This window comes from Aulonocara stuartgranti (assembly GCF_965226115.1).
Source record: "Aulonocara stuartgranti genome assembly, chromosome: 3".
Taxonomy (NCBI): domain Eukaryota; kingdom Metazoa; phylum Chordata; class Actinopteri; order Cichliformes; family Cichlidae; genus Aulonocara; species Aulonocara stuartgranti.
In genome coordinates this window covers 41541701-41559867 of record NC_138941.1, presented here as the reverse complement: position 1 = coordinate 41559867, position 18167 = coordinate 41541701, and the positions used below count along the sequence as shown (strand labels likewise).

The window sequence follows — 18167 nt, the reverse complement described above, 5'->3', positions numbered from 1 at the left end:
GGGTCTATAATGACACCTAGTGGGTCGGTGTGGTAATATTACAGGATATAAGGAAGGTTTTACACGAAGGGATTCCTGTATGTTCAGGGTGTGCCCCGCCTCTACAGACCTATGGTAGCTGGGATAGGCTCCAGCTCCAGTGCGTCCAGATAGGGATAAGCACAAGAGGACGAATGGATGGATGGGTTTATGTGAAATATATTTGCAGATCAGATGAAGCATAAAATAGGAACCCTAATTTGTTGTAAGCATAATTACTGGTAAAATGTCTTTCTCAAAATCATATTAAGACATAAATATAATTTAGAGTTATACTCTGACAGCTGACACACCTTTAAAGTACCTGCAGAGCAGGTGAGCCGAGAAAAGCCCCTGAGAATTAAATGCGGACTTTTTCCATTGCTGGGTGTGGGCGTGTAAACACCAGGATGTGATACTTTAAAAGTGAAAGTGAAACAAAAACAGGCCGTGACAGAGCGACACAAACAAGTGTTAGACGGGCTGAAAGTTCTCATGTTAGTGTAGAATTGCAGATAAAATGGATGAATATCCGTATCCACTGTTTTTTGAAGCCACTGACTTTACAGACAGAGAGAAGGAGAAAGTGAGGAGATACTTTCAGAAAAGGCGAGACTCCGGGGGTGGCGACTGCGGAAATCTTGAAAAACTCGGAGGAAGAGTTTATAAAATCTGTTTCAAGTTAAAAGAGGGTAGGACAGTCGATCATTTGTAAAAAAAAAAAAAAATTTTAGATTTGTGTTTAAATTCAGGCTGTTTCAGTGACTCTGTTTATGGATGTTTTCCAGATCAAGACAGAGTTTTGCAGAGGAAGTTTCACACCATCACTCTTCCGAGTGGAGAAGTGCGGCTGACCGTGAGCCGGACAAGTTCACCACAGACCTCTGACCAGCCATCGACAAGCCAATCACTGGTACAGTTTACTGCTCTTTCAAACATGACTTTTGGTCACAGTAAAAACTGAGCGCCAGAATAATGTGGCCAAACCAGTTTAAGAGGAGTGAGTTAGCCTCCAGGAAAAGTTGGACAGCTGAGGACAATATTGACAAAAAACAGATGATTATAAAATATTTCAAAGACACTGTAAGTACTGCAAAGAATACATTTTAAATAGTAAAACAGTCCTTTTTAAAAAAAAGATACACGATCATTAAATTTGACGTCAGGGACAAATATAGAGAACTATGTGTTTGCTCCACTTTTGCTGGGCCCTCTTTTTTATAGCTTTCATTTCATTGTGCCTCAGTGTTTTCAGTGGCTGACAGTTCTCAGGTTTCTTTCACTTCTGAGTCTTGCTGTTAATACAGAGTGTAAATATACAGTCTAGTTCAGCATTTTTTAAATAAGAAAGCCTTCCCTGAAAAATACATCATGTAGACGGCACAGTATGTAGATACAAATACAAAAACTTTATACACTATTTTGCATTTAAAGCCTTTGTAGATAAGGAAGAAACCAGTGCCATGTATGATACTCCATCTCCATACCATCAAAGATACTGTTTTTAAAAACATAGGTCATAAAAAGCCAGATGGTAACACTCTCACTGGACACTTTATTAGGTACACCTTGAGAGTAACAGGGAAGACTTCAGTGCTGCTTTAAATCTTTGCAGTTAATCTTTTATTATAATGTTGTGATGTTATTTGAGTTAATGTTTCCTTCCTATCAAGTCAAAGCAGTCTGGCCATCCTCTGACCTCTGACATCAAGAAGACGTTTTCATGCAGAGAATTGGATATTTTCTCTTTTTCATTCCATTCTCTGTAATCCCTGGAGATGGTTGTGTGGGAAAATCCCAGTAGATATATATATCTGAAATACAACAAAATATTAAATTCTTTGTGGAATCCATTGACACTGCATCCCGTTGGCACACAAATGAAATAATATTGTGTTCTAAATTATCACCAGTCATTGCATTCTACTTTCAGTTACATTGTGCACAATATCCTGTCCGTTTTAGAAACAGGGTTGTAGCATATTTCTGTTCTAACACAGTGTCAGAGTCAGATATAACAATCAAAAACAAAAACATATAAACAGATATTAATTTAATGTGTTTTTATCAACATAGGACTGTATGAATCTGTCCCGAATTCGACAAGTGGCACAAAAACAAACCAATGGAGGCCCCAGTAGAGTGCAATCAGATGAAGAGTTTATTAAGAACACACATGCAGGAAGAAGTAAACTCGAAGCAGTCTGGCCATTCTCCTCTGACCTCTGACATCAAGAAGACGTTTTCATGCAGAGAATTGGATATTTTCTCTTTTTCAGTCCATTCTCTGTAATCCCTAGAGATGGTTGTGTAGGAAAATCCCAGTAGAAATAAATCAAAGCAGCCCAAATTTATTTTTCATTCTGATGCTGAGTTCGAACTTCAGAAGATCCTCTTGACCATGTCTATATTGTTAATTGCATGTGATTGGCTGATTATCCTTATGTATTAATACGCTTAAAGAGGTGTACCTAATATAGTGGCCAGAGTGAACAAAATATTAAATTCTTTGTGAAATCCATGGAGACTGCACTCTGCTAGCACACAGATAAAAAACCTTTAAATTATTCACCAATCATTGCATTCTGCTTTCCTTTACATTATACACAAATACCCAGACTGTTTTAGAAACAGGCCTGTAGCATATTTCTGTTCTAACACAGTGTCACACAGTGTGAATTGGGGCAACGGACTGGACATAGCAGAGATGGCACATATTGGATGGAGTATTAATAGATTTAAAGTAAAAAGAAATAAAAAAAAAACCAGACATGGTAAAGATTACGTCAATTAGAGGTTTTGAATGACGGTTGTGATTCATTTTTGACTTACTGCCCAGGCCTATGTGGTACACTCCCACTGTTTACAATAAGTAGCCTATCGTATATCATAAATTGACAGATTTTTTTTCTTTCCTTCTTTCAGATCTCTAGAAACCCAAACATAAAGGGTCTTGAGAAGACTTTCAGGATAGATGTTTTCCTGATGTTTTTCCTGAGAGACAACTGTAAAGCATACAAATTTTTGGAAAAACAACTGTCATCAATCGGCTGCACAGTGGAGCTAAATTTTGATGAAGAAGAAGTTTTGGTTAGAGGGGAGGTTGACAAGGGTCCAGGAGGAGGATTTGGTGGTGCTGCAGAGAAATGGGAGTGCCAAGTGGATCAGGTCTTCATTCGGCTCACCGAGACCTACCTCTGCTATCATGTGCTTGAGCCAAAACAGATGAAAATGGTACTGCAGGATTCGGCCTTTAAGACAGATGATATCAAAGTTTACACAGAGAGTGGCTATGCTGTGGTTGTGGGAGAGGTTGATGCCATGAAGGAGAAGATTGCAATTCTGGAAAAAAGCCTACCCACCAAAAAGGAAGTGCCAATTGTGGAGAAGAAGTTCAAGCTCATAGAAGAAGAGTTCAATCGAGAAATGCGTGCTAATTGTCCAGAGGTTACAATCATCAGAGGTAGTGCCATGATCACTTTGGAGGGCCCTGACAAAGAGGTGCAGTCAGGAGCTGCAAAACTGGTTGAACTGATTAAGAACGTAAAGGAGAAGAGCGTTAAGTTCCCTACAGCTCTGCTAACCTTCATGAAGACCAGTGATGCCATCCCAAAATACCAAACTCGCTTCCAGCAGAGCCTCAGAAACCCTGTTTTCTTTGAGGTGGGTGCAGATCTGGTTCTGTCCAGTTTGTCCTCTGATGCTCTGAATGAGGCCGAGGCAGCAGTAATGAGAGACCTTAAAGTGACCACTGTACAGCTGCAGGGTGCAACAGATCTCAACAGGTTGAAAGAAATTCTGATGAAAGCCAAGAACGAGGCAAACAGTAGAGAGTTCAGAGTGGACATCAGCTACATGCCAGGCGCCAGGGGAACCTCAACAACCAACGTCCAACTGGTGGGCTACAGTGAAAATGTGGCCAAGCTCAATGAAGTTCTTCATGACTTCCAGTTGAATCAAGTTTCAACTCAAGAAAACATCAATCTGCTTCATCCTGAAATGGTCGACTGTTTTAATAAAATCTTAGACTTGATTGGCATGAAGCAGACCAAGGTGACCTTACAAGCCTCACATTTTCCAAATCCTTGTGTGTTTGTGTCTGGTCCTCGATGTCATGTTCAGGAGGTCAAGGAGGCCCTAACATCAACTCTAGACAGTGTTGTAGTAGACACTTTGACTCTAGATGGACCAGGGGCTCAGCAGTACTTCCAGGAAGAGGGTAAAGTGACTAAAGAGCTGATAGAGAGCTCCTGTCACGTCATTATCCGAGATAAACAAACTGCAGCCATCCCAAATGTGCAAAGACCACGAAACACCAGCAGACTCAGTGATACACCTAGATCTCTCAGCTACAGCAGCAGCATGTACAGCACAGTTGGAAACTCTGCAATCAACAGAACAAACCTGAAGATCAAACTCAGCAGTTTAGAAAATGAACAGGTTTGATTATTTCCATTCAATTCTATTTCCCATAGTCTCAAAATAAAATATCAACATTCATGTTATTCAATATTATTTCTGCAGGCGGATGTTCTGGTGGTCCCCATGCTCAACAAGCAGCTGACTTCTACAAATATTGGCAACAGTTTGTTGGCCAAAGCTGGGAATGTATTAAAGTTAAAGTTTGATTCAGTCTTAGCCAGTTGTGCCCTCGCCCCTGGTGATGTTCAGCTGGTTGATGCACCTCCATCTCTGGGCTGCTCCAGGATTTTCTTCATTGAGTGCTTGCCTTGGGACGGAGTAAGAGGAAAGAGCGTTCAGGTAAAATTAAGGACTTTCATTAACACTTCTGGTGATGGAGAAGTGCTAATTCATATTTAATTTACCTTCAGAAAACCATTGAAATCCACTTTATAGCTGTACATAGATGAAAGTATTAATTGGAATAATCAGATGATATCTACGTGTATGTACAAAAGTAGAATCGAGACAAAAAAATATACAATAAAATATTTCTTAATTTAATTGAAAAGCGAAAGCATTAATGTACCAACCAGATAACTGCAAGAGCAGTCTTATACAACCAAATTGAACTTTTTGTGCAGCCTCACTGTTTTCCATGTGTGCTCTGTTAGTTGCAGTGTGCAATCCAACAGTTTGAAAACATAGTTTAAAAATATGTAACTTTTGATTTGCAGGCTCTTGGTAACGGTCTGAAGAAGTGTCTGGAGCTTTGTGCACAGCTGAATTTGGGTTCAGTGGCCATTCCAATCATTGGGCCAGGAATTGTTTTACAATACCCGCTGAGAGAAGCTATTCAAGTGTTGACTGACGTCATTCACCAGTTTGGATTATCTGCATCCTCTGGATCTCTTACAAACATCCACATTGTCATTAAACCTGGTTACCCTGATTCTGAGGAGGTCAGTGTCAATCGATATGTCCTGATCTGATATGCATATCATACTTTATTTATAAAACACTTTAAAAAACAAGAACAGGGCTGTCCTGACCAGACATCAATTATTTATGTTGTTATTCTTGTGTTTTTATTTACAGTGCTACCACGATGTCTACAAACAGCTCAGCTTAAATATGAACCAGGGAGGCCAAGGTAAACTAGCACTACTCAGACTGTCTTTATTATGTGACATTAATTAATAGTGAGCAGATAAAAAGCATTCAGCCAGTGTCATATTTTACCATATTCATCAGCACCCTCAGTCATCAGATTAAATGTCAAACAAAATCTAATGTGTGGTGTTCTTCGTCTCAGCAATCTTCAGGTCCCTCACCAGCGACCTAGATGACATCATCATAACAGTGGGAAGTGGAGTTAAACTACATGTGGTGTTTGGTGACATCACTAATGAGACTACAGATGCTGTGGTGAACACAACAGACTTCCAAAATTTTAACCTTGGTAGGTGAAACCGAGGATGCATATAAAGGCAGGAAGGCGGAGTGAGCAGGAGGCCCATGATGTAACTTTGAAGTTATTTTTAACCACAATGGTAGCATAGCTCTCTATGGATGACAAAGGAAAACAGCTCTTCATGAAAATCTGCACAGATATAGGGATACCCATATGATTGTAATCTTTGAAGTTTTCATCTAGCATTATTAACAAGCCTCTTGGATTAGCTAAAAACCTCACTATATACTTATGAAGAGCATAACTGACAGTTTGACATTTTGTGATGCATATGGAGCTGCAACACTAGATAATTTGTTGTATTTTGGATCTCATACCTATCATGATTATAGTTTCACATAGTGAAATAAAGTGCATATTACGCATAATATGCACATTAGTCTTAGTGGATGGCAATCCAAAACTCTGAGGCACAGGCGATGGAAAGCAATCAGATGATCAAACTATAACAAAGACAAGTGAGTCAATAACAGTCTGGCAGGGAACAGAGGTGACGTGGTGAACTGGTATACTGCCTGTGGTGTCAACCTGGCATGAGAAATGTTTGATCTCCAGCCAAGCAGGTTTGGCAGGGATTAACCTTTGACTTACCTGTGAGTACCATTTCCCATAAATGCATTTAGATTGATTAGGGGAAATAGGGTTGATGACTCACTGTATGCTTCACAAGCTTTCCTTCACGGACAGATTATAAGTTCTTTAATATATATTTTTCTGATTTTTCGTCATCTACAGATGGAGTATGCAAAGACATCTTAACTGTAGCTGGACCAGAGGTGGAAGCTAAACTGAAAGCAGGTGAGAAAAAGAGAAGCTGCTACTTACCTTCTCATCTTACTTATCTGACTCTCACTCATCCATCCTCTGTCACTTTCTGTGCAGCAAAAGTGAATCGAGGAGAAATTTATGTGACCCAGTCTGGAAACTTCCCCTGTAAAGCTATTTTTCATGTATGTGGAGAAAAGGATCAAGCTCTCATTGAACAACTTGTGTGTGATATCATTGCCTATTGTGAATGCTATAAATACAGTTCAGTGGCAATTCCTGCCATCTGTGCTGGTAAGTATTTTTTTTGGGCATTTCTATTCATTCAGTTTGTTGTGAAACACAAACACACACACCTAAATGCAAGTGGTGTTTTTTCAGGAGCTGGAGGGTTGAATCCTGCGATTGTAGCAGGAGCCATTCTTCAAGGGATCAAGGCTTCTGCATCATCTATGAACAGCCTCACCAACATCCGTCTCACCCTGATTAAGATCGATGTCTTCTTGGCTTTTAAAGAGAAAGCGATGCAGATGTATTCCTCAGCTGTCATCAACAGAGGTGACAGAAATATTCACAAACTGACATCTTATGTGCAATTGAATTTTAAAACGAATTTGAAAATAAAAACTGATTACAAATTTATTTTACTGAAATTTTTTACTGATTTGTTCTAGTACTTCCAGTACTTCCAGTACTTCCAGTTCAAGTACAGCAACAACAGCCTCCTCATTCTGTGAGTGCATACCTCAGCAGTCTCCAAATCAGCTCTACAAGTCAGCAGTCTGTCTTCACGTTCCTGGGTCTTTCCAAAAAAGACGTTGATGATGCCATGGAAAAGCTGAAGCATCAATATCACACACAGTGCTCCAGTAACACCTTCTTAAAGGAGGAACTGGAACCCCTCGACCAGGATGACATGATGGAGCTGAAGGAGCTGGTGGAGTCTGAGGGTTTATTCATGCAAACTGATCAGTCTGGCTCTCTAACAGTGAGTGGGTTGAAAGACGGGGTCACCCGGGTGATGCAGAAAATGAATCAGTGTCAGTTAATGGGTCTTGCTAATGAGGTGAGAGTCAGGGAGGAGGAGGATTTGTACCTCCGAGTTGTTTGGTGCATCCTGGCACATAACGGAAACTGGGAAAGACTTCCCAGAACAGCCAATCACCAACTGGAAAACAACGAATTAACAGAAGGAATAAAAGACGCACAGGGACTCGTATGGGAGGTTAATCTACAGACAATGATGGCCACACAGCAACTGAGCAGACAGGCGATGAAGCTAAAGCGACTTGAGAATCTGAGAGGTGAGAAGAAAGAAACTAAAAAACTACTTGTAGTAAAGAAGGTTGCAAAAGTCATTGTGAAACATGAAAGCAACAATAAACTGTTCACTTTTAAACAAAAAGTATGAAAATCCTAGATCAGCTGATAAGGTTGGATCATGTTGATTTAACAGGAGTGTTATAATATTGTCAGACGGGCTCCATTGCAAGTTTTGGTTGTATTCATTCATGATACTATTAAAATCTTTTTTTCTTTTTACGTGCTTCATTAAAGATTTGCAGTAAATAGCAAAATAAAACTCAACATAGGCTCTGGGTGTCTTCTCATGTGGTATATGCTATATATGCTTGTCTCTTTCAGACTTTACTTACCCTCTGTACTGGGACAGCATGGCTGCTAATGAGAGCTTGAAGGTCGTTACACTGGAGCCTTCCTCTGCAGAGTACCGGGCAGTGAAGGAGGCCTTCAAACGAACTGTTGCCAAAACTGTGATGAAGGTGGGTGGCTGTCCTTTGTGTAAGGGAACATTTCAGTTTCTATTTATATTACCTGTCTTATAATATGAATGCTGCTTTGTCGCTACTTTATTCTTCTTTAGTCAATAGAACAGTTTATTTATTTTGATTCACTAAATATAACAGTTGTTTATTCAATTCTTTGGCTTTTTTTGTTTTGTTTTTTGACTATTAGCAAAAAACAAAATCCTGCAATGGCAATGTCATCGAAAACATGATTTTGCTTATGCGTCCACGTATTGTTATGGTTGTTTTTGCTATTGGGGCTTAACACTAAATAATCATAATCAGTAACAACATGTTAAAAGGGGGTTTGTCAAGGTCTGGCTGTGTGGCAAGCAGAGGTTGGACCCAAATGCAGCACTCCAGAGACGAAACATGAACTTATGCAGCTTTATTGCTGAGAACTACAAACTGAAAGTACAAAACAAAACTCCTGGAATGGTAACTAAGCAGCGTGGCAACATGAAGTAAACTGCACATGGGGGGTACATGGCAGTAGGACATGAAGACTGACAACATGACGAGAAACGGAGACAAACTGTGGAACAGACTTAGTGTTTGAGTTCCTCACTAAGTCTGTTCCACAGCTTCACTCCCACATTCAGTGATATGAAAACTTCTTTTATCAGTAACAAAACACATTTATATAGAAAAGGGAAGAATAAAATAATATTAAAATTTAATTCCAAATCAGTCAATGTCACATTTTACAAATAAATTCATTTCCTCTTTTAAAAGATGATTCATTTAATTAAATTGTGTTTATTTATTTCAGCATTCATTTGGGATTTTAGGAGGATTTTACTTTCAATCCACCATTGAAACTATGCCATCACTATGATGACATACTTTGAACTACCCCTCAGATGTAATTAATATCCTGGATTATCTTGTTAGGCAGCTCTTTAATCCTTTGTCCTTCTTCTCTCATGTCAGATTGAGCGTTTGCAGAACGTTCACCTGCGGCGTACCTATGAAGCACAGAGGAAGCACATTTCTGATAAGAACGCACAGGAGGGAGGAGCAGGGGAGAAACTTCTGTACCACGGGACGACCCAGGAAAATTGCGACTCCATAGTGAAAACTGGATTCAACAGGAGCTTTGCTGGACAAAATGGTAATAATCTTTTTATAGAGTCCACATTTACTGAACCAAAACTTTGTGTTATAAATGGTTCTTTACTTCTTATATTCTTTATATTCCTTAATGGAAAGATTGGTGTTCTTTATGGTTTTAGAGTTTTAAAGCTTGTTATAAAGCAGCTCTTCTCTGGATGATTATGCCTCCACCTGCTTTGGTAGATATCTAGAACTCTGTGAAAATAGAATAGTGCTTGACTTCTAAGCATAGAGACTACATCCCTGGGTCGTCTGAAATCAGCAGCCCGTGAGTTAACAGCCAAATGCGTTAAACGATTTTGCACCTTAGAGTCATTCAGTCAACAATGAACGTCTCTGTTCTAGAAAATCAAATGCTCAAAATTATACAATGCTGGGTCAATAGGACAATAAAAAATGGCTAAAAGAAGACAAGAAAAGTGCTACAATAGCCCAAAGTCAAATGTTGTGGTGGGACCTGAAGAGCAGCGGTCCCCAACCGTTTTTGCAGCATGGATCAGTTTATGTCCAACAGAATTTTCACGGACCGGCCTTTAAGGTGTTGCAGATATGTACAACAAAATAAAACCAGTACCGGTACCAAAAAAAAAAAAGATTTATTCATAACACAAGGGACAAGACCCAGGGACACTGAGTTAACAATAAAAACGAGGCCTAGTAGAGTAACGGCACTTGATTTCTTAAAGACATGTTTTTATGTTCCTGTATGCACTAATAAAACATGCTGCAATCCACTGCATGGTTAAAATCTTGAACACCTGGTGAAAGATATGAAATAAACAGTACTTGTAACAAAGGCAGGGTTAGTGAACTAGTAACTAGTTCTGTGTCACTACAGTGTAAATACAATCATCTGTTGTTAATTTCCTTTTCTCTTTTCACCCTCAGCAACTGCATACGGTCTTGGGACCTACTTTGCTGTAAATGCCAACTACTCGGCTCAACCCACCTACTCCAAACCAGCTGCTGATGGTTCTCAGTTAATGTTCGTCGCCCGAGTCCTCACAGGTGTCTTCGCTCAGGGCCAAGCTACCATGAAGGTGCCTCCACCTCGAAACACCCAGCAGCCTCATGACCGCTATGACAGTGTGGTAGACAAAATGGATAACCCCAGCATGTATGTTGTGTTTCATGACAACCAAGCGTACCCTGATTACCTCATCACATTCAAGTGAGAGTAAAGGAAAAGTGTTTTCCACTGTTTATAAATGAAAGTGTCTGAAAAATCAATTATGAATAATATAAAAGTTACAAATTGAATTGTCACTGTCACCGACCTAGCTAAACAGCAGCTGCTTCAAATGAAATTAAAAGTTACATATATGTACATAAACACTGGAAACATGTTACACAATTATGCAGGTTTTAATCTTTTATTTGGTTGATCTTCTTACATCTTCACCTTGCCAAGTGTAAAGTGCTTTGAATACATCTAATTAATCTGAGAACATGGCACAATACCCTAATAAAGATTTACTGACTGACAATGGTCCATTCTTGAGAAATTAGAGGTGGGTAATCAACAGCAGACTTCCTGTTTAAACCCCCAAGCTGAGGATTTTGGCAGTTATCTTAGTTTATATTTTATTTATTTATTTATTTATTTTAATAAAACCAGACCATACCAAGACAGTGTTGGACCTGACTGAGAATCTCAGGGACACGAGCTCTAATTTACACCTTCGTTATTGTCTATCTTACTCTAAATGGGAAATGAACACGTTGAACTAGGCCAGGGGTCAGCAACCTTTTACACCCAAAGAGCCATTTGGACCCGGTTTCCAAGCAAAAGAAAACACTGGGAGCCGCAAATACTTGTTGACATCTAAAATGAAGATAACACTGTTTATATTGTTTTTTACTTTTATGCTTTGTGTGAACAACTAAGGTGTGTTGCTTATGAAATCCATGAAGTGCTACAGAGAAACTTACATGTTATTTATGTAATGAACACATTTTGAACTCTTAAAGAAATATAACAAAAGGAAAGACACCCAGCTGAACTAAAATGATCCATGTAGCAAACAGAAACTGTGGTGAGCCGCCAGCCTTATATCACCTTTGGGCTTTTGGAGCCTTGACCTGACTTTTAAAAAATAATTGGAAAAAAAGCACTATGCTGCAAAAAAAAAAATGAAAATTGATATTTGCAAAATTCTGCCTAAATATGTATTTTACCTGGTTAATGTGTGTGGCGGGGCGTGGTCTGAAGCGCTGCTGCAGGGGAGGCGGACGCACCTGAGCGGCACCCGCAATCACGCCTCGCCGCCTTAACGTCTGTGCTCTCTATGCTGTTGTTGGTGTGTGTCGGGCTGTGAGCTGAAAAGCTGCAGCCGGCTGTATGCGTACAGCAACCGTGTGTGAAAAGTGGTCAATAAAGAGATGCTGTAACGCGTGTTCATGGAAACATCGTCAGGTCTGCCGTGATATGTTTACAATGGGACTTCTGCTCCTGAACCTCTGCGCACAGCGTCTGCAGATCAGGGCTTTCATCTTTACGCAGGACTGTAAGCTGTCATCTGTGAGGCGTGAGCGGTGTTTGTTTTTAACATAGTTCAGGGAGGAGAATAGCTGCTGACATAATGTGGATCCGAAGATCCATAACTGGCCTACCTGGGGTTGAAAGTCTCGATAAATGCATGTTGTTTCGGCGGGTATGACGCTTATTTTGAGCGATGAAAAAATAATAGAATATAATTGTATTTTTATATTTCTAGAACTACAAGTTAAAAAAGAACTAACATAAATAAAATACACTTCAGCTAAATACTTCTAATTTATTTTCCCAAACCACGCGGAGCCACACTATAAGGACTAAAGAGCCACATGCGGCTCCGGAGCCGCAGGTTGCCGACCCCTGAACTAGGCATAAAAACCCTCAGGTCAGTCACAAGACAACTGGTAAATAAGTCCTGAAGAGCCTCAGTCTGGTTTTCTCTGACCTGTCCATAGTTCCAGTCAGTCTCAGCAATGTCATCATAGAAACCATGATAGATGATCCCCATCTCGGTCATCACACACTCCTCCCTCTCCATCTCATCATCCAGAAACACAGCATCCTCTGAGGGACGACAACATGTCAGGTGACTGAGTGGGACAAAAACCAAACTGTGATGTTACAGTTCAGACTTTAAAAGACACACACATAAAAATTAAAACAACACAACAGAGGATACCCAAACATCCTGATGAGATTTTTTTATTATTGTTATAATTGCAGGCTAAAAGTTTCACATATGGGACATTTCAATTTATAATGTGATGCACACCTTTAAGTCTCTACTTAAGAAGACACAGCATCGCAGCTTTACTTTAATTCACCATAAAGTAGCCTTGAAGGTGCTTATTGTAAAGCCCTTGGTCTAAAAATATCTAAAAATCTTCCAAACTTAACTGAGATTATTAACAGATTGCAATAATGAGGTAGAACCAGAAACACGTTGAATTTTTTATGTAATACCACTTTGTACCCCTAGATGGTGCAGCGAATCAGTGAAAGCTTCATTTAAGAACACATTCTTACATTTTTATTTCTCACAGTGGCCTGGAAGAAATTTAAAGCCTGACAAGGAGACAAACAGATCAGGCTGGTTAAAAGGAAATATTAATATTTAAAGAGAAACACAGATTTGAAAATTTTGACACACAAATGCCGAAAATTCCAGGTAACAAAATCCAAAGAAGTGGATCTGATCTGGATCTGAATCAATTTTCTGAGATTGTAACAAATCCACATAGTAAAAGTCTGTCCCCTGCAGTAAAGTTTGTATTTAAATACTTTAAAGGGTAATTACATAAAGTACCTTTATGCCCTGAGCTTTCTACTTTAAATACAAGAAGAAAGTGCTGGGAGAGAAAACTGAAAATTTATATTCATTTCCCAGCGAGCTGCTACTCTGTAGAGATCTTTGTACATCTACAGCACCTCCGTGGGTTGAGAATACAAAGTCTACACGGCTACAGGAGTTTCTTTCTTTAGTTCAAACTTGTAACATACACCTGTTAGTTGGGGTTGGATCACGTCCACAGCATAAACAAACCGCTGTGGAGTTTTGGAACTGTACCGAGACCATCTGCCAGAGCCTGGCCATGCCAATCAAAGTAAGACCAAATAGGCATTGTTTTGGTCCACACCAAGTACAATTACTGTTCACACCTGGACAATCGAACCATACCAAGGTGGAAAACTAACCCATGTTTGATTTAAATATGATGACATATCATGACAGTAAAGATGGCGCCGGTGTACATGGCTGCTCGTCTGTCGCTGTCAGTTTTGTTTGTTTTTATATTGCTCCTGTCGTGTGTCACTCAAGAAATCGGGTCATTACTGGTGTACGATCGCCAATCGCTTCTGAACCTCCGAAGTTCTGGACAAAATACAGCTCCATTTTCTAACGGAGGTCAGAATTCATGGTGTCCGTTGCTGTCACATATCCCAACTTGCCCATGCCGTGCAGTCATGCTACCTCCCCGGCGTAGACGTCGGGGTAGGCGCAGTGGTCGGCTGGTTAAACTCAAGATCTCTTTAGCACACCATCCCACTACCGTCAAAGGAATACAGAGATTATTTCCTGGAGTTTTTGTGCACCGACGTTTCCTGGACCCCGTGGGTTCCTGCCTCATCCCCGTGGTCTGCCAGGATGATGCACCGCTCCTCCGTGACCCCTGTCCCCCTCGGCTCAACGTGCGCCGGGCGAACCTCCGCAATCTGAGGCCGCTGTGTCGGACCCCCTGTGCCGCTGGGGTTTTTACCTCATCCCCGGCTCCTGTCAGGATTGGGCTGGTAAACGCCAGATCGCTGGTGAACAAATCTTTTATTCTGAATGAGTTATTCACCTCCTGGAAACTAGACTTCATGTGTGTCACGGAGACTTGGCTTAATACTGGTGAGTCCAGTACTTTATCTGAACTCTTACCAGCGGGTTGTTCCTATTTTAACACACCAAGGACATCAGGGAGAGGAGGAGGTACGGCGGTTGTTTTTAAAAAGGATTTTAAATGTAAACAGTGTGTTTTACAGCCCTCGTTTTCCAGCTTTGAGCTCACGTGTTTTGAAGTTAATCGCTCTAACTCTGTGCTCTTTGCTGTTATTTATCGTCCCCCTAAATACAATAAGAATTTCATAAATGACTTTTCAGAATTTCTAGCTGGGATTATGCCCAACTACGATCATGTTCTTATTGTGGGAGATTTTAATATCCATGTCTGCTGTCCTGATAAACCTCTGGTGAAGGAGTTTTTAAGCCTCATTGACTCTTTTAATCTGGTCCAGTCCGTACCTGGTCCCACACATGAACACGGACACACACTAGACCTGGTCTTGTCACACAGTCTACCTGTGTCTAATGTGGAAGTGACTGACACTGCTTTCTCTGACCATATGGCTGTATTATTTGATGCTGTGTTTTCACGCACTACAGCTCAAACCGGTGCTCCTGTTCGCCGCTGTCGGATTATTAACCCTTTCACTGCTGCCCAGTTCTCAACTGCTTTTAACCAGCTGTCTATCCCCGCCGATCGTACTCCCTTGGACACAGAGAACCTCAGCTCCTGGTTTCAATCTTCTTGCCTAACCATTCTGGACTCTGTGGCACCATTAAAAACCAGGAAGCCCAAGGCTAAAACCGATCCTTGGTTTAATGACGCCACTTGGACTGTGAGGAGGGAGTGTCGTAGAGCTGAACGCAGATGGAAGAGGGACAAACTGCAGGTGTCTCTTCAAATCCTAAAGGACTGCTGGCGCCTCTATCAGGATGCAATCAAAGAGGCTAAAAGAAAATACTTCTCAAAGATCATTTCCTCCAACAGTCACAATCCACGTGTGTTATTTAAATCTATTGACTTAGTCTTAAATGCTCCACAAAGTGACTGTTTGGAGGCCTCTCATAAACTGTCTAATGATTTGATGTGTTTTTTCATTGAGAAGGTTGCAACCACGCGGGCTCTCATTTCTTCTCCTGAGTCTGACCCCTCTGTCTTGATCCCTTGCTCTGCTGTTTTTAACCAGTTTGAGCCTGTGTCTCTTTCTTATTTAGAGGATGTGGTTGGCCACCTGAGGCCCTCTGGTTCCCCAAATGATCCTGTCCCACCACAATTTTTTAAGGAGATTTTTCCTAGCATAGGCCAGGCTGTTCTTAGTGTTATAAACAGCAGTTTAATATCTGGTGTAGTCCCTGCTAATTTTAAGCATGCGGTAGTACAACCCTTGCTTAAGAAACCTGCCCTGGACCACACTGTATTGGCTAACTGCAGACCTATCTCCAAGTTGTCTTTTATGTCTAAAATCTTAGAGAAAATTTTACATTGCCAATTGATGGATTTTTTAAATGAGAATGGTATCCTGGAGGTCTTTCAATCAGGTTTTAAAAACTTGCATAGCACGGAGTCAGCACTCTTAAAGGTTTTTAATGATATCCTCCTTTCCTGTGACTCTGGCAATCATGTTGTTCTTGTCCTCCTTGACCTAACAGCTGCCTTTGACACTGTAGATCACAACATTTTACTGTCTCGCTTGCACCATCTTGCAGGCATTCGTGGTACTGCTTTGAAATGGTTTAGGTCTTATCTTTGCGACAGAACTTTTAGTGTTAACTTTTTAGGGTATGAGTCTTCCTCTGCCACTTTTCAGTCTGGGGTCCCGCAGGGCTCAATTTTAGGGCCTCTGCTTTTTTCATTATATTTACAGCCCCTGGGAACTGAAGGAAATTGCCGTCCCGGGTTTCCTCCGTGGCGTGAGCGATAAGCAGAGTTCTGTCCTTTCCTTCTAAGATTCCTAATTATTTAAAGTAACACTCAGGTATGCCGTTCAGCTGGGTTAGTTACAGCGCCGGGAGCAGCTTGGGAGAACAAGGAAACACAGACTGCTTCAGGTTGCCTTCCCAAATCAACTCAAAGGTTTATTTGATACACAGCAGTTTATATAGAGGAAAAAAGGTTCGTGTGTCAGCTTTCCCAGTTCAAACCGGTACAGACTAAATAAGGAAACGTCTTCCTGCCTTCTGAGCAAAGTATCCCTTGTGTAGTTTATCAGTTCAGCTATAATTTATGATCATCCCAGCAAAATACACTCCTAGACATAAAATACAGAGTTCTTTCATTAGTGAATTCTGAAACAAACCACCTAGCCTTTAACGAGCCTTTTCCAGGAGATAAAGAAAAAGGGAGGATGGGAGTAAGGAAGTGGTCTCATCTCTGTGGTGTTTTCGACCTTGGGGGACCAGCTTGTGAGTCTTACACCTTAATTCTTGGGTCACAGAGAAAGAGAAAAACAACTAGTAGATGGGCCTTATTGAGTAACTCTTTTCTGTATAATATCACAATAAAACAATATCCTGTAAATGCTACTATGGTATCAAAATATCACAACAGTTCTCTCCTTTTATCATGAAATGATAACATAGTATAAAGACAGAATGTAATAACATAATATAAAGACAAATCATAAATGTGAAACAAATCATAAATGTAACTAGTCCTTCGAGGAAGCTTAATATCAAAATTTTAAAAAGAAGAAAAGAAAGAGAAGAAAACGTCATTCTTTTCTTAGACAATCGAGTAATTTACAATCTAATGCTCAATACATACATCAGGATCATCATTGATGACATCTGACACATAATCTGGGTCAATTTGTGCCAATTGCAAATACATTGAAGTAGCTGTACTAGTAGCTATACGGGTTATCATTGAACGTACACAGGATACCACACAACAGACAATAATCATCAAAAACATGCTGCAACGGTTACAAAGGCTACAATTAGTTCCTTCCATCTTCCAAACGTGTCCTGTAGCCACTTATGTAGCCACTGACCGTGACTTGTATTGGCAATTAGTTCTATCTGCAATGCTTCAAGTTTATTCATAGCTTGTGTGAATGAACCGTTAGGAGCGGTATTATTGGGAATGAAAGTACAGCATACATCAACGGTTACTAAACCACAGGTACCGGTCCAATTAACAGGTAAAGCTAATCTAAGGGTATTATTGCACAACCAATAAGCATGTGGGATTGGTCTGGTCAGGCGCGTGACCATGTGTGATTTAACTAACTCCCCCCAGTCAGTATCATTTAAGACACCCTCTGGGGGAACAATGATCGATTCTCTGCTCGAACTTGAACTGTGTGTGTGTTCCTCCAGATATGATAAAACTTCAGCCACAGAGACAGCTAGCCATGTCTCATTACAGCGTGCACCTGGGGAGTCAGAGAAGAATGTATAGTTATCCTTTGTATAATCTATGTGTGTGTCTGGGCTAGTTAACTTTAGTCTGCGCAGACATATCATACTAGTATTAAAATGGAGAGGGATCTGTCCTAAGGGCAGTGAGGGCTTTAACCTATTCTTAGGGCGTTTCATTGGGGCGCAGGTCCCTGCGGTGTCATTAGATAACTTCAATAATTCGCCCAATGGAGTCTCAGGGTTAGTTGGTGTGTGTGTGTGTCTAAGTAGGCAGTCGAGAGGGCTCAGAGTCAACTGTAAAGTGTCTTTAAAGAGAGCATTATCTCCGCCGATTTTCTCTAGTCCCTCAGTGAGGGGGAAACCGGATATGGGGTATCCTACTATTACCTGTTCTGGATTAGC

At 40.5% G+C, this 18167-nt stretch overlaps 1 protein-coding gene across 1 annotated transcript; it reads left to right on the top strand.

Moving 5' to 3' along the window:
• The first annotated feature begins 429 nt into the window (after positions 1 to 429).
• LOC309692699 (protein mono-ADP-ribosyltransferase PARP14-like) lies at positions 430 to 11066 on the top strand. Its single transcript, XM_082511449.1, has 14 exons — positions 430 to 710; positions 807 to 931; positions 2944 to 4458; positions 4543 to 4779; positions 5157 to 5381; positions 5518 to 5572; positions 5735 to 5881; positions 6629 to 6691; positions 6776 to 6952; positions 7040 to 7216; positions 7333 to 7962; positions 8303 to 8439; positions 9397 to 9577; positions 10468 to 11066. The coding sequence occupies exons 1-14, from the start codon at positions 539 to 541 to the stop codon at positions 10752 to 10754; spliced, it is 4128 nt and encodes a 1375-aa protein (XP_082367575.1). The 5' UTR covers positions 430 to 538; the 3' UTR covers positions 10755 to 11066.
• Positions 11067 to 18167: the final 7101 nt, after the last annotated feature.

Bases quoted from the DNA above. Each gene is read 5' to 3' on its own strand.
- LOC309692699 (XM_082511449.1), top strand. From the start codon at position 539: ATGGATGAATATCCGTATCCACTGTTTTTTGAAGCCACTGACTTTACA. The intron at 711-806 runs GTAGGACAGTCG...GATGTTTTCCAG, and splicing joins CTGTTTCAAGTTAAAAGAGG to ATCAAGACAGAGTTTTGCAG. The intron at 5,573-5,734 runs GTAAACTAGCAC...TCTTCGTCTCAG, and splicing joins TATGAACCAGGGAGGCCAAG to CAATCTTCAGGTCCCTCACC.